Below are 14166 nucleotides of genomic sequence, written 5' to 3' on the forward strand. Positions count from 1 at the left end.
AAGGAACTTTTTCTTTGCTTATTTATTATTTCTTTTGATTGGATGGAGTATATATTTGTTTCTGATCATTGTTTTCAGCTTGGTCATTGATCAAGAAAACAAAGAGTGTGACAGGCATTTGGAGCAATTCTTTTGAAAGGAATACTACGTTTCCCAACATTTAGAAGAAAACCAATTTGCGACAGAAAAAAAACTTCCTGATATTGTCTGGTCAATATAATCTGAATGTGCAGCATACACTGTGCAGTGAACCGGAGGCATATTTATGTACAGAGTGGGGACATTGCGATTGGGACCTCCTACATCATTCTCGCCTTTATAAGAATTCCCAAGAATGGAATCTTCTTCTTTAACTGAAACCAATGGTTATTGTTATGCTATAGCCTTAAAAAGAAATTCGAGAAAAGAAAAGAAGCATTTCATTTCAATGCAGCTGGAAGAAACTATGAGAACTTGTCTAATTATATCCTCCATTCCTGGTTACATGAGAATGCTTGATCTTTGGGAATACGTCAACATCTCTTCCTAGGAAACGAGGTAAATTGCCCACAGGTGATAAAAAGACAGAAGCACTAGGCTTCAGAACCAGGCCTGACCTGGGTTGCCAGTTGAGCCCTTCCATCTTGTTGAAGCGAACGTATGTTTTCTGGTAGTGGGGCGCACAACTGGCATTTCTAGCTCTGTGGACAGTTCAGTGCTGTCTACTGGTCCAATTGCTCAAATGGTTAAACATAAGAAAAGACATGCAAGGAAATTACTAAATCCATGTCGAATGCAATTTGAACCTTTTGGTAGAATACCCTGATGTTGACATTCCTTGATCTATATGATAACCGTTAATATTAATTGTTTTATACCATATCATACGAAGTTGCTTCATCCAGTTTTGTTTTGCCATTTATAATTTAACTAGCAGAAGTTTCCGGCGTTGCCGGGCGGGGGGACGGGGGACGGGGGGAAGGAGGGGGAGGGGAGAGGGAGAGGGAGGGGGAGAGGGAGGGGGAGGGGAAGGGGAGCAGTCAGAAGTGGAAGCTCTTTTATGGATAATTTATATCTTAAAGGGGAGGGGGGAGGGGGAGGGTAAGGGGAGGGGGAAGGGGAGCAGTCAGAAGTGGAAGCTCTTTTACAGAGAATTTAAACCCTTAAAGGGTAGAGGAGGGGATGAAGGGGAGGGGGGGAAGGGGAGGGGGGAATGGTGGGGAGAGGAGGGAGGTGGGGAGAGGAGGGAGGGGGAGGGGAGGGGAGAGGCAGGAGAGGAAGGCAGGCAGGAGAGGAAGGCAGGCAGGAGAGGAAGGCAGGCAGGAGAGGAAGGCAGGCAGGAGAGGAAGGGGAGTGGCTCACATTTCTGAGTGAATGTGGCTCACGTTTCTGAGTTAAGTGTGATGCCGATCAGGAAGAAGAAGAAGCCATACTACCAAATTCGTCCACTTCTGGAATTGTTTGATTTATTTGTATTCAAATGTCTGGTAATTGTTTTGTATTTATTTATGCGAATGTGTACTTGTATATAACTGTCATTCATTTAAAAAGGCTTCGGCACTATCGAGCGAACTTTATTTTTTCAATATATATATATATTTTTATTATTATTATTTTTTTGCCTAAAACACTCCCAGGCACTCACTGATGAACCTCTGAAGGTTTGATGAAGATCCGTTCAGCCATCTCTGAATAAAACGCAGACACACACACAGCCAACTCGCGTTTATATATATATATATATAAATCGGGATTTAAATTTAATTCAGAAATTGATCCAGACGTCTATTCTCTTTCAAACATTCAAACCGACAGAGTTAGTTATTTATCACAGCATCTGTAGAATTTTCACCCTTTTACTCAACTCCGTTTCGCTGGTATTGTTGGAGCAAAAAGTCAACTGAGCTTTATAGATATTTAGATAGATTAAATGCCAGCCTGGTGTTTGCTTAGCGGTTGGGGTGCATGCTTGGGGATCTTAGGATCCTGAGTTTGAATCCCGGTCGATCTCTGAATTGATGCCAGGGGAGCTGACTCAGCCTGTCATCCTTCCGAGGTCGGCAAATTGGGTACCAGATTGCTGGGATGAATGATCCTGGTGTGTACACCGATTTAGAATAGGTACACCGTATCCCTGCGACTGAGGGTATCGAGGGTTGGCGTCAGGAAGGGCATCCGGCCATAAAAACATTGCCTCAAAAAAGAACCATGATTGTCGTTGGGCCCGCAAGGCTAACCCCCACTCATGTGGGGGAAAAATCGCCTTAATACGATCATTCATTCATTCATTCATTTATAATTTAATGGCTCTCTCCTATACTTCGAATCGAAATGCTTTTATTTTTCTTCCCCTCCCTCGAAGTTCAAAATCTGGATGAACACGCTTTCTCTTCTCTCATGTGCGATGGGCTTTAACCATCCGACATCTTTGTTTTTATATTTCGTGAAGCATTTGAACCGTATGCATCCCAGCTGTGATTAATTTGCTGTGATTGATTTGATCATTACACGTCTTCATTAATTTGTGGCCTTTTTGAAATAATTGTTGCCCTGAAATCCTGAATGCGCTAAAGTCACTTTTAATTTTTCCTTCATTGACCTTCAAACAATACATTAGAGAGTTTCATTAAATGTCTTGTTTGTGGTAATTTTGTTGATCAAAATGAAACTTTGACGTAAACTCTCCTGCGATGCCGTTGCCAGCGGATCATGGAGTGGGCATCCCGGATACGCTGCCCAACCCTGTCAACGGAGCCAATGGTGCAACATCCACCAGGGGCAATGCTTCGCGCAAGTTTCATCCACCAAACACTGTGAGTGCTGACGTGGCCATGGCACCGGTTACATCATCACTGCAGAATGGAAGCCCGCATCGAAATGAGCCCAGTGTCAGACAGGTGAGGAAGAATTGCAAAGTTTGAATTGCAAAAAAAATTTCATTTTTTTTTTGGTATACAAGATCGAGGCTCATGTAAGAGCTAACATCAATCACAAAAAACAACAACAACAAACGGACATAAAACCAACAAAAGAGGGAGCGGGAGACAAGATGGGGAGAAAGAGGGAAGCACACAAGTGCAACAGCAGAGAACACGGACAACGGAAGATCTGTGTGAGGGAGATGGCTTGGGGGGAGCAGGCATGGGAAGGTGGGGGGAGAGGGAGGGGGGAAGTACAAAACACATGGACACTGCTGGAGTTTACAGCAAAGAAAAAAGTCTATTTCAAAAAAAAAGTGGATCTGGGGTGAATTAACGGGGGAAGAAGAGATGAAGGTTTTGGATGGGGGAAGATAAGAGATGGTGGTGAACCGCTGTTTTAATGACCTGGAGGGAGGAATGGGATTGAAGAGAGTGAGGGAGTTTGTTCCAGAGGTGGGGGTAAAGAGGAATGAAGGACTGAAGGTGAGCAGAGAGTCTTGATTTTGGCAGTTTAACCATAAGAGGGTTGCAGGCAGATCTTGTGCGACCTGCAGGAATATTTGGGGGACAGAGCCCAGAGAGAGCTGGGGGAGCAAGGCCGGAGAGGAGTCGGTAGAAGACGGAAAGACCACCAACCTGCCTGCGGTGAGTACGTGAAAGGCCCTTGGAGATAGCGTCATCGCGGGAGATTCCAATGATTCTGAACGCTTTGGTTTCAACAGCGTGAAGACGAGCTAGGTGTGAGGCAGGAGCACCAGCCCAGAGGGGAGAGCAGTATTCCATTGAGCTGCGGATGAAAGCCTTGTATGTGGTGAGGAACTCAGGTGTGCCAAGGAAGGACTTCGCACAACGGAGGATGCCCAGTCGGCGACTGGCTTTGGAGGCCAGCTTGGAAATGTGGTTTTCCCAGGAAAGATCATGGCAGATAGTGAGACCCAAAAGCTTGAGTGACGGAACTTCTTGGAGTGGATTATTCAGAAAGTAGATGGGAGGGTTGTCCAGTCGGTCTTTTCGGAGAGTATTCGTAAGAGTGTGAGATTTGTCAGGATTGAAAGACATGTTCCACTTGTTTGCCCAGTCTGTGATTTTGTCCAGGTCTGCAGAGAGTGAGGAGGCTGCAGACTGCCGATCTGAAGGATGAGGAATGGAGCGGCAGAGAGTGGAGTCATCAGCAAAGAGATAGAGAGGATTTTCAAGAGAGTCAGAGAGATCATTGATGAAGACCAGAAAAAGCACAGGGCCCAGAACACTGCCTTGGGGAACTCCAGCCTGAACAGGAAGAGGAGATGAGAGAAACCCATTCAGGGCCACACGTTGACTACGACGAGAGAGGAAGTCCGCCAGCCATGCGTGGAGATTTCAATGGATACCAAAGGAGGAGAGTTTGGTGAGCAGAGCGGGGTGCCAGACCGTATCGAAGGCACGTGATATGTCGAGGGAGACAGCTCTAATTTCCTGTTTGGCATTGAGGACCTCCATCCATTGTTGAGACAGCAGAAGCAGCATGTCCAGAGTAGAGTGACCTGGTCTGAAACCAAATTGATGATCAGAGATCAAGCCATTGGAGAAGAGGAAAGATTTCATATCCGAAGCAATGATGGATTCCATGACTTTGCTGATAATTGGGAGAAGGCTGATTGGTCTGTAGTTGCTAGGATTTGTTTTTGCACCTTTTTTGTGCAAAGTGGTGATGTTGGCTGATTTCCAAGCAGATGGCAGTTGACCTTGAGCAAAAGAGAGGGTGAACAGAACAGAGAGAGGGAGTGAAAGAGCGGAAGAACAGGATTTTAGGACCCGTGGGCTGATGCCGTCAGGTCCAGTGGCAGAATCAGAGTCGAGGGTTGACAGAAACTTTTCCACCTTGTCAGGAGGAAAGGACACGGAGTCCAGGAGCAGCTGGGTACGACTGGGTACGGTGGGTACAGAGAGGGATGGGTTTGGGACACAAGATTTAGAGGCAAACACAGAGTTGAGGCATTCAACTTTTTCACGTGCGGAGTCAGCTGTGTAGCCGGTTGAGGTAAGGGAGGGGAGGGAGGGGAGGGAGGGGATGGAGGGGGAACAAACACCAGAAACAGATTTGACCAGACGCCACCAGGATTTGGAAGAGGGAGACAGATAAGAGAGTTCGGTCTTGAGAACGGAGAGATATTGTTTCCTGGCTCTCCTGAGGGTGGACACACACTTGTTTCGGGCTTTGTGAAAGGAAATTAGATTTCCTTCCATTGGATTTGCTTTCCAGGAGACGAAGGCAAGTTGTTTCTGGGCAACAGCCTCACCACAAGATTCCGTGTACCATGGACGGGAGGAAGGGTATGACAACTGAAGACGAGATGTGATAAATCTGTGCATGAGAGAGAGCAATTTACTTTGGAAGAATTCCCAGGATGAGTTGATGTCAGAGGTGGTAGAGATGGGAGACCAGTCCAGATTATTGATGGCTGCTTGAAGACCGTGCCAGTTGGCCTGAGTGAAATGCCAGACTCGTCGACGCTGAGGAGGCTCCCTGAGAATGGTCAGAGAGATGTCCACTTTAACAAGCACATGATCAAATGAGCCGATTGGAGCAGAAGAAGAGCAGCAGACATTTTCAGGGAAGTTAGTCATAACCAAGTCCAGAAGAGAAGATGCTCCGTTGACTGAGATCCGGGTCGGGAAATTGACAGATTGTGTCAGTCCCAGTGAGTCACAGAAGTCCTTTGCTGAGGAGCCATGGCTGGTGAGAGAGGTACCCACACCCAGCCAACTGGCATGGTGACAATTGAAACCACCACATATGAGGAAGAGAGAGTTAGGATGAGTCGACAGAAGTTGGTCCATATTATCAGACAGCGAGATGTAGATGGAGTCATCACTGTTTGGTGGACGGTACAACACACATATGAACAAGAGGTGGGAGCGAAGGGGAAGCCGTAGCCAGAGGTATTCCTGGGGGTGAGGTGGAGAGAGTGCAGTGCAGGGCGAGTGAGGAAGAGAGTTTTTGATAAAGATAGCAACCCCACCTCCAGGACGAGGCTCAGGTCTATCATACCGGGGGAGCGAGTAACCCGGGAGAGATACTAAGGAATCAGAGATATCATGAAGGAGAAAAGTTTCTGTTAAGCAGATCACGTCTGGTTTGTCAGAAGCAACCTGTATGGAGAGATCAGTTGAGTTTGAACGAAGGCCCTGGATGTTTGAGGTCCATACCGTTAATGAAGAGGAAGGGGGAGCATCGGATACAGAACAGGGGGGAGGAGGGATAGGGTAAGATGTGGAAGAGGTGTAAGAGGTAGGGAGAGCTGTTGAAGGTGTGTCAGAGATTTCAGAATAGCTCGGAGAAAGGGAAGGATGGGGCGGACAAAAGGTTTGATGGTGATTGGGTGAGGCACAATGAGGTGTTATTTGAGGAGGGGGAAGAGCGAGGCAGAAGGTTGGGGGAGATGGAGGTGAGAGTTGGAAGAGGGATGAAGTGGGGAGGACGCTTTGAGGAGGGGGAGTGAGAGGGGGGAAATTGAGAAGAAATGAGGGTGGGGAGATTTGAAAGGTAGGGGCGAGGGGGGAGTTTAGGAGGGAAGGGACAAGGGGAGGGATTTGAAAGGGATGGGATATGGGGGAGATTTGGAGGGGAGGGGTGAGGGGGGAGTCAAGGAGGGGAGGGGCGAGGGGGAGTCTTGGAGGGGAGGGGTGTGGGGGGAGTTTAGGAGAGAAGGGGAAAGGGGGGAGATTTGAAAGGGATGGGTGATGGGGAGGATTAGGAGGGGAGTGGCAAGGGGGAAGATTTGGAGGGGAGGGGTGATAGGGAAGATTTGGATGGGAGGGGTTATGGGGAAGATTTGGAGGGGAGGGGTTATGGGGAAGATTTGGAGGGGAGGGGTGAGATTGGATTTTAGAAAGTGTACGATTAATGGGAAACGAACATTTATCTTTATTTAAAAGCAGGGCCTGACAGGATGGCCTCAATATATGCACACTCTCCTATAAGCTGTCTGACATGGGTTTGAATCTCAACCCAGCTTTAAACTGTCATCCTGATTCACATACAGGGTGAATCATCAATCTGTGTGCCGTCCATCGGATGGACGTTAAACAGACATCCTGTCTTTTGGCATTAGTTGGTGGACGTTAAAGATCCCACACTGTCCTTCATGAAGAATAGGCAAGCTATCGCCGGCACCATGGCCAAATTCCAAATTCCTGCCCAAACCAGCAGATAGCAGTGCATCAGTGGCACAGCCGTGCCCGCAACCATTGATGCTACCCAACAGCCTTGTGCTGCAAACGAGCGAAGAAGAATGTAAGAGCGAGTCTGTTTGTTTGGTCGTTATAAATGTCCAAACCCTTGGGTCTATTTCCCCAGATTGCTGCACTGCATTATACTCGCACACAGAAGATCAATGGCACAAGAAAAACCTTTAATTCTTAATGAAATTGGTATAAAACAAGGTCAATCAAAACCTCGTTTGAAGGTCAATGCCACTGTCAGGAATCAAACTACTTGCATTGAAATACCGGTATTTATATTATACATGCAGAATATGGATTAACATACCAACTAACATAAAGGAAATTAGGAGACCATTCGGCCCATCATTGCCGTGTTGCACTCCAGTGTTAATTTTTTCTTCTACCTCAACAACAATCTTCTTGATGTTTTACTGAAGTGTAAGTAACCCGCTCTTAATCAAGTGACCCAACTTAACTGTTCATCTCACAATCTTAAAACGGGACGAAAAGCACAGTGTATTGTTTTGACGTAGTGTACAGTGGGCACAATGTAATATTTTGTGTGGTACACTCTTTCTAGAACAATTTGACAAGAGTGTGATCCTTCAGACTTTTTAATTCATTTAAATAAATGTCCACCAGTTTTTTCATCATGTGAGACTTCCTTGAGAAATATTTGGTGTTGTTGAGAAATCCTTGAGAAATTATTTATTACTTCGGCAACCTTCTTTCTTTTAGCCAATATATTTTGTCTAATATCTACCTCCCATCCTCCTCCATTCACTTGCACTGTATGTACATAAATAGCCCCTTCCCAGACAGAAAGCACATACATACCTGACAATATTGCAAAATTATATTGACAAATTCGGTAACTTTTGTAAGCGACACATTTGATCTTCTCGAATATAAAGGTATCAAATGAGTTTTTATTTTGTTTTAGAGAATATAAAACACGGTTCGAAAACGTAAATCTTCGATTTTGTTTTTCACTTTAGTATCGTTTTCCTGACATTACCATGGTAACTATATATATATATATGAAACTGGTACATTGGGACATCCCCTTGAGCAGTTATTCTTGGTCAATGATAGAACTGTCAACACATGAAATAGAATGGACCAGTGCGAGAGTAAATTGTTTCAGATTGCGAGATGAACGGTGCATTGCTTTATTGTTTGACTCAGCCTGTCATGCTTCCGAGTTCGGCAAATTGAGTACCAGTTCACTGGTAATTTAGGCACTGCATCAGCGGCGCAAATGAGCTTCCAGAAAAATGATGCAACCAGCGGCCACAGGCTGCATATAAAACAATAAAAAGAGCAATCTGAGGTTGGAAACCCTCGCCGGGATGTATTTTCAGTGGTTTTTAAGGCTTTTGTGTGAAAACAAATATGGCGGCCGAACCACGTGACTGATGACATCATTATTTTTTTATAAACTAATTTATTCCTAGATTATGCTCAATAAATTTCATCTTGATCGGATGAAGTTTTGTACTTGTCGAATTATGACGTCATAATGGAGGCACCTATGACATCATCATTAACATATTTTATTCCCCATGGAGAGATCTTTACAATGAGCCATGTCTCAATTTTTTCTATTCAGCACCTTCCGAGATATAGAGGGTGCAAAGTTTTTCGATTTTTCCAAGATGGCGGCGGAACAACCTGACCTATGACGTCATAATTATCATTTTAAAATTCTACAGGTGGAGTTGCACCTGTGGTAAAAATTTCATGTCATTCGGACAAACGGTTGCAGAGAAAATCATATTCATTCCGTGCAGACAAACAGACAAACAAACGGACTCAAATGCAATACCCTCTCCTCTGGCGAGGGTAACAACAACAACAACCCATCATTTCCTCACATTGTTAATCATTGTTCACACACCTTTTTGCTCATGGTCTCTTACACCCACCACAAGCCAAATTATTTATTGGGTACACAAGTATGTTCATGTTCAATGGAAACGCTATAAAAAGAACACTTCTTGTGTAATGCATTCCATAATTTAGTCTGTCCACCTTTTCCCACATTGGCAGTAAAGAACAGGTATTATTACATTACTTGCCTCGCTAGGGGCAAATTGCCACTGAACAAATTGCTTTTTATTGCTTTAGCCATGATTTTCAAACTTTCCAGACCGAGTGATTTTCAAAATTGTATTATTCTACGAATTACACCAGAAGTCTTGCGATATACAAATGCAGTTATGACGCAGTAATAATGCATACCGTATTCTGGATGTCAGAACGGTGAGACTGTCCTTTCCATGTCGGTGGAGCTCGAGTGATTTGCACTTCAGGAAATTGTTGTTGTTTTTTGTTTCACGTGTTCTCTCTTCTGCAAGAGTGTGCTGTGTATGTATAATTTCTCTACCGAGGAAGTCATTTTGTCTCATTTTATTCACTAGCAACGGTACCCGCCCTATGGGCGGGGCTTCAATTGGGAAGCCTAAATGAAAAGGTAAAATATCAGAAATTGAAGGCTTTTTTTATTTTAAACGATTCATATAAACATCAGTTGAATCATATCACACGCAAATCATCAAAATCTAAACAGTACATGGCGACCATTTTGAAAAAAGATTGAATTCTGCAACACAGAAGCGGCCGCTACACGTCTTTCTCGGTCGCTTTGCACACGCTGCCATGTTACTTCGGAGCCGCACGTTTATATTGGAAGAGTTCGTCACACCGTCACGTCAACACTACCGTGAACACAAACATCGTCACAATGAAAACATCGTCACAATGAAAACATCGTCACAATGAAAACATCGTCACTTAAACGATTTACATTTCATGACGTTCATTCTTACGTTCATTAAACATTAAACGTTCATTAAAGGATTACGAAAATAAAAACGAAAAACATTACGAAATTACGTTCACACCGTCACGTCAAACACTACCGTGAACACAAACATCGTCACAACATCGTCACAATGAAAACATCGTCACAATGAACGTTATGCAAACGCGAATGTTATGCGGGAGTCCAAACCTGAAAATGCTGGAGACCAAAGCTGAAATTGGAAGAATTAAATAGCCAATTTTACTCCTGGGGATCCCAGGATTACCCACCCAAAATATCGTTGCGATCGGTTCAGCTGTTTTTGCGGTACCTTCGAACGGACGGACAGACGGACAGACAGACAGGCAGACGACGGACATTTGGTGAATTATAGTAAGATAATTATTCTTCGCCAATGAGAAGAATAATACAATGATTGTACATCACGAGCTTCAGGTAAATGTGTCATTTAAATTTCTGATACACAAATTACAATTGATATTATTTGTTTATATTTGGTAAGTGAAGCATAATTATTCAATTAAATTGAAGCTTGTTCAATCACATGTTTGCAATTTATTTATACATTGGCTTAAATAAACAAGGTCAATGGAAAAACAAAGAATGTTTGAGTGACCCAATATGCAAAACTTGCACAAATATCAAGTCAATTGGATGAAAATTGATGATTTTATGTAACCTTAACCTTTGACCTTTTGATCAAAAAAACTGCTAGCTTTTGGTTGGTGAACCAATTCAGTGACCGAATATGCAAATTCTTTAAATTTCGGGTCAATCGGATGAAAATTGACGATATTATGCAACCTTGAACTTTGACCTTTTGATCGTAAAAACAAAACAAAAAAAACAATCGGCTTCTAACTTTTGATTGGTGAACTAATTCAGTGACCCAATATGCAAATCCTTAAAATTTCAGGTCAATCGGATGAAAATTGAAGATTTTATGTGATGTTGACCTTTTGACCTTTTGATATTTTGATCAAATTATTTATTTCTCTTCTCCATATCTTGCTATAATAGAGCAAACGTATATGGTTATATATGTTTATATGCGATCCAAACGTTTTCTTCTTCTTCAAATAAAATTAACACCCAAAACAGTCCGTGAACTCTTAATTACGTCTAGACTGCTGAGACCCCTCAGACTTTTGACGACCCTTTAAATCATTTAAGACCCCTGAACACCCAAAATTTAAAGACCCTGAAGACCCAAGTGACTCCAAAATATCCCGAAGACCCAAAACACTCGGAAGACCCAAAACATCCGGAAGACCCCAAATACCCCAAAGACCCAAAACACACCAAAACCCCAAAATACCCTTAATGGCCCAGAGGATCCAAATGGCCCCGAAGACCCAAATGGCCCCGAGGACCCAAAAGACCCAAAAATACACCGAAATGGTCAAATATGCCTATCCCTCTGGAATGACGTGTGGTGAGGCATGCGGAGCGATATATAGTATGACATTTCATAAAGATGTGGATGGGTTATGGTAAAACTCGGTGGTTGATTTGGGTAGGTGACAAGAAAAAGCCAATTGGATTTTGGTTCAGGTAGGGATGCAGATCCGGCCCCTCAGTGAGATACAAAACGAAACTGTTCGGCGTGGCGGAGTTATGTGTGTGCTCCACCGATACCGAGTACGAGTGCCGTTCTAGTTATCCTCGCCAGAGGAGAGGGTATTGCATTTGAGTCCGTCTGTTTGTCTGTTTGTTTGTCTGCTTGTTTGTCCGCACAGAATAAATATGATTTTCTCTGCTACCGTTGGTCCGATTGACAGGAAATTTTCAACATAGGTGCAACTCCACCTGTAGAATTTTTTAATGACAATTAAAACATCATAGGTTATGTGGTTCGGCCGCCATCTTGGAAAAATCGAAAAACTTTGCACCTCTATATCTCGGAAAGTGCTGAATAGAAAAAATTGACATGGCTCATTGTAAAGAACTCTCCATGAGGAATAAAACATGTTAATGCTGATGTCATAGGTGCATTCATTATGACATCATAATTCGACAAGTACAAAACTTAATCCGATCAAGATGAAATTTCTTGAGCATAATCTAGGAATAAATTAGTTTGGAAAACGAAATTATGATGACGTCATCGGCCACGTGGTTCAGCCGCCATATTTGTTTTAACACAAAAGCCTTAAAAACCACTGAAAATACATCCTGTTGAGGGTTTGCAATCTCTGATTGCTCTTTTTCTTGTTTATTTCATGTGTGGTCTAATTTTTACTCCATTTGGAGTGTACGCTCCTGCAAGCTTCCATGCTCTATCGTCTATCACTTACCATGCGTCTTTTTTTTTCTTTTTCTTTTTTTTCTTTCTCCTTTTTTTTGGTGTACATAGTGGAGGCTTGTGGAAGAGCAAGTATGAGTACACTGATTGGATCAGGACACTACATGACAAAAGGAACAGTTGAGAGAGGGGCAAAACGCCAACAGCAGAGTTGAAGGCCAAGATAATAACAAAGCTCGATGTTGTTCTTTGAATCAACACATATTTGGGAAGGTTAATAAACTTTACAATCTATTTTGCTGACAGACATGTTCATGTAAAAAAAAGTCTCTACTACAACAAATGCTAAATAGTGTCGTTGTGTATTGTGCAGAATGGTGGTGGAACTGTGGATGGAGTAGCAAGCAATGGAAATGGTAACGTTGAGATCATGACCGACGAAAATGAAGAAGATGAGGAACCCTTGTCTTTAAAGTGGCCGGACACCTGCCGAAAACGCATCACCTACCTGTTCATCCTGCCAATCATCTTGCCTCTGTGGCTCACGTTGCCGGATATGAGGAAGCCCGTGAGTTTTCCCACTCGGTTGTAGTCTTTAGTCTTTAATTTTCTCTCTTTTCCTGACATACGTGTGAAGGGTTCCATGTGCGTGGGGAAAGGTAATAGCTTCTTAGCGTTATTAATTTAACAGAACATCTTGCTATGGAAATATAGTGCCTCATTGTGCCACGTGATAATTAACATTGCAACCACTTTGAATCACTCTAATTATTGTGTGCTTTGCACATTTGCAAATTCCTCTTTGGATTACAGCTACTCGTTATGTCACATTTGGAGATCTTACTGTGCCTTTTATTTAAATGGACAAACATGAAGACAAAAAACAACTCTCAATTCCATCATTGCATGGCCATCTATGGATGCGGAGGATAGGTCAGAGGGCACATCACGTGGCTTTGAGATGTCGAGTCTGGGTTTTGCTGGAAGGATGGCCTAGAGTCTGAGTGAGGACTCAACCACGATTGTAGCCTAGTAACTGCTTTGGCAGCACCAATGCTCTGCATATGGAGTATTGTGCATGATTATGATGATGAGTGTGGATTTGATTTTTGGCCTGACTATAAACTACTATCCTGGTGTTTTTCAGGCAGGGTTTTTTTTTAAATCAATCAGTGAGACCATTCCTAGGAAGGGATGTTATGCAGGGTATCCCATCTACTGATATTCATTTGTTGATCTTAAATATCCTACTGTAAATTTTGAAAAGAGTAGGACAACGTGTGCAGACTAGATATCCCTGGCTAAATTCTAAATCGCCGTCCTCACTCTGGACTGCTTTGGCAACACCTGGAATCGATCAGCGAGTGTCCAGGGTACATTTTGAGTTATCGTAAATTGGTTCATTTGTCGCAAGTCCCCACACTTTCCACCTAAAGCAAAGTTGAAGGATGGAAAAACGTTCCAACAGGAATGACCCAACATCAAATTTTTAATAAAAATAGTCTTCTGTTTTGACCTCTGTGACCCCAAGTCCACACCCTCTGGGGCCTGAAGCGGGGGTCAAATCCAAAAAATCGTTCCATATTTCACGCGTCCCCCAATGTTGACTGCATATACTAAATTTCTTTTTTTTTTAACGTTTTAAAATGTGCCCATAATTGCATTTTTTTGTTTTTTGACCCCACCCCAGAGACTCAGGGGGGTGCGGACAAAATGATACTGCTCTTACACACACATATACACACACACTACTGCTGCCATGTGGTGATCATAACGAATAAGTTTGGTGAATTTCTGCCAACTGTTTAGGAGATAGCGTGATGGATGGACAGACAGACGGACCCAATTACAATAACTCCATTATTTTGGGGGGGTTTTAAAGCGTGGGGATGATACTTAATAAGAAAATTGATAGAAAAAGCAGTTTTTATAGTTATGAGGTTGACACACAATAAAGGAAATCAATTTCACAATCTCGGAAGGATTTT

General features: G+C 43.1%; 1 protein-coding gene across 3 annotated transcripts in view; it reads left to right on the forward strand.

Moving 5' to 3' along the window:
• LOC137420815 (sodium/potassium/calcium exchanger 2-like) overlaps positions 1-14166 on the forward strand; it is a 156704-nt gene that overhangs the window by 129236 nt on the left and 13302 nt on the right. For all 3 annotated transcript variants that reach the window (XM_068106216.2, XM_068106217.2, XM_068106218.2), the window contains 2 exons: positions 2683-2876; positions 12552-12746. In XM_068106216.2, coding sequence (XP_067962317.2) covers positions 2683-2876; positions 12552-12746 — 389 coding nt within the window. The remainder of the gene's footprint in view (positions 1-2682; positions 2877-12551; positions 12747-14166) is intronic.

Source organism: Myxine glutinosa, chromosome 2 (assembly GCF_964187855.1).
Source record: "Myxine glutinosa chromosome 2, kmMyxGlut1.1, whole genome shotgun sequence".
In the NCBI taxonomy this organism is placed as follows: Eukaryota; Metazoa; Chordata; class Myxini; order Myxiniformes; family Myxinidae; genus Myxine; species Myxine glutinosa.